The sequence below is a fragment of the Antrostomus carolinensis genome, unplaced genomic scaffold (assembly GCF_000700745.2).
Source record: "Antrostomus carolinensis isolate BGI_N321 unplaced genomic scaffold, ASM70074v2 scaffold23099, whole genome shotgun sequence".
NCBI lineage: Eukaryota > Metazoa > Chordata > Aves > Caprimulgiformes > Caprimulgidae > Antrostomus > Antrostomus carolinensis.
In genome coordinates, this window is record NW_010338174.1 from 1 (window position 1) to 342 (window position 342).

A 342-nucleotide genomic window follows, 5' to 3' on the forward strand; every position below is an offset into this window, starting at 1 on the left:
AAGGCAGCTGCCATAGTTCCCCCAGCCCCCCGGCATCCATCCCTGCAGGGTGTGGGATTTGCAGGGGACAGGGAGAAGCAAAACAGAGAGGCCTTGGGATGGAGATGCTTGGGGACAACCCACCTCCTCCCAACACTCAGAGCCACATCTCCTTTCCAGGCCACGCATATGGCTGAGCAGTCCTCTCCAGAGGTGGCCCCGCCAGCCCAGGTGATGGCTGCAGACAACACTGAAGCCCCTCTACTCCAGGCCACCCGCCGTGGCTCCCAGCCCCCAGCACTGGCACGGGGCACTGAGGAAGGCAAAGCACTGCTCCTGCCCTCCCGCCGCAGCTCCATCCTC

General features: G+C 64.0%; 1 protein-coding gene across 1 annotated transcript in view; it reads left to right on the forward strand.

Moving 5' to 3' along the window:
- Window positions 1-168: 168 nt before the first annotated feature.
- DYNLT4 (dynein light chain Tctex-type 4) overlaps window positions 169-342 on the forward strand; it is a 733-nt gene continuing 559 nt past the window's right edge. Inside the window, exon 1 of the mRNA XM_029086859.1 lies at window positions 169-341. Coding sequence (XP_028942692.1) covers window positions 169-341 — 173 coding nt within the window. The remainder of the gene's footprint in view (window position 342) is intronic.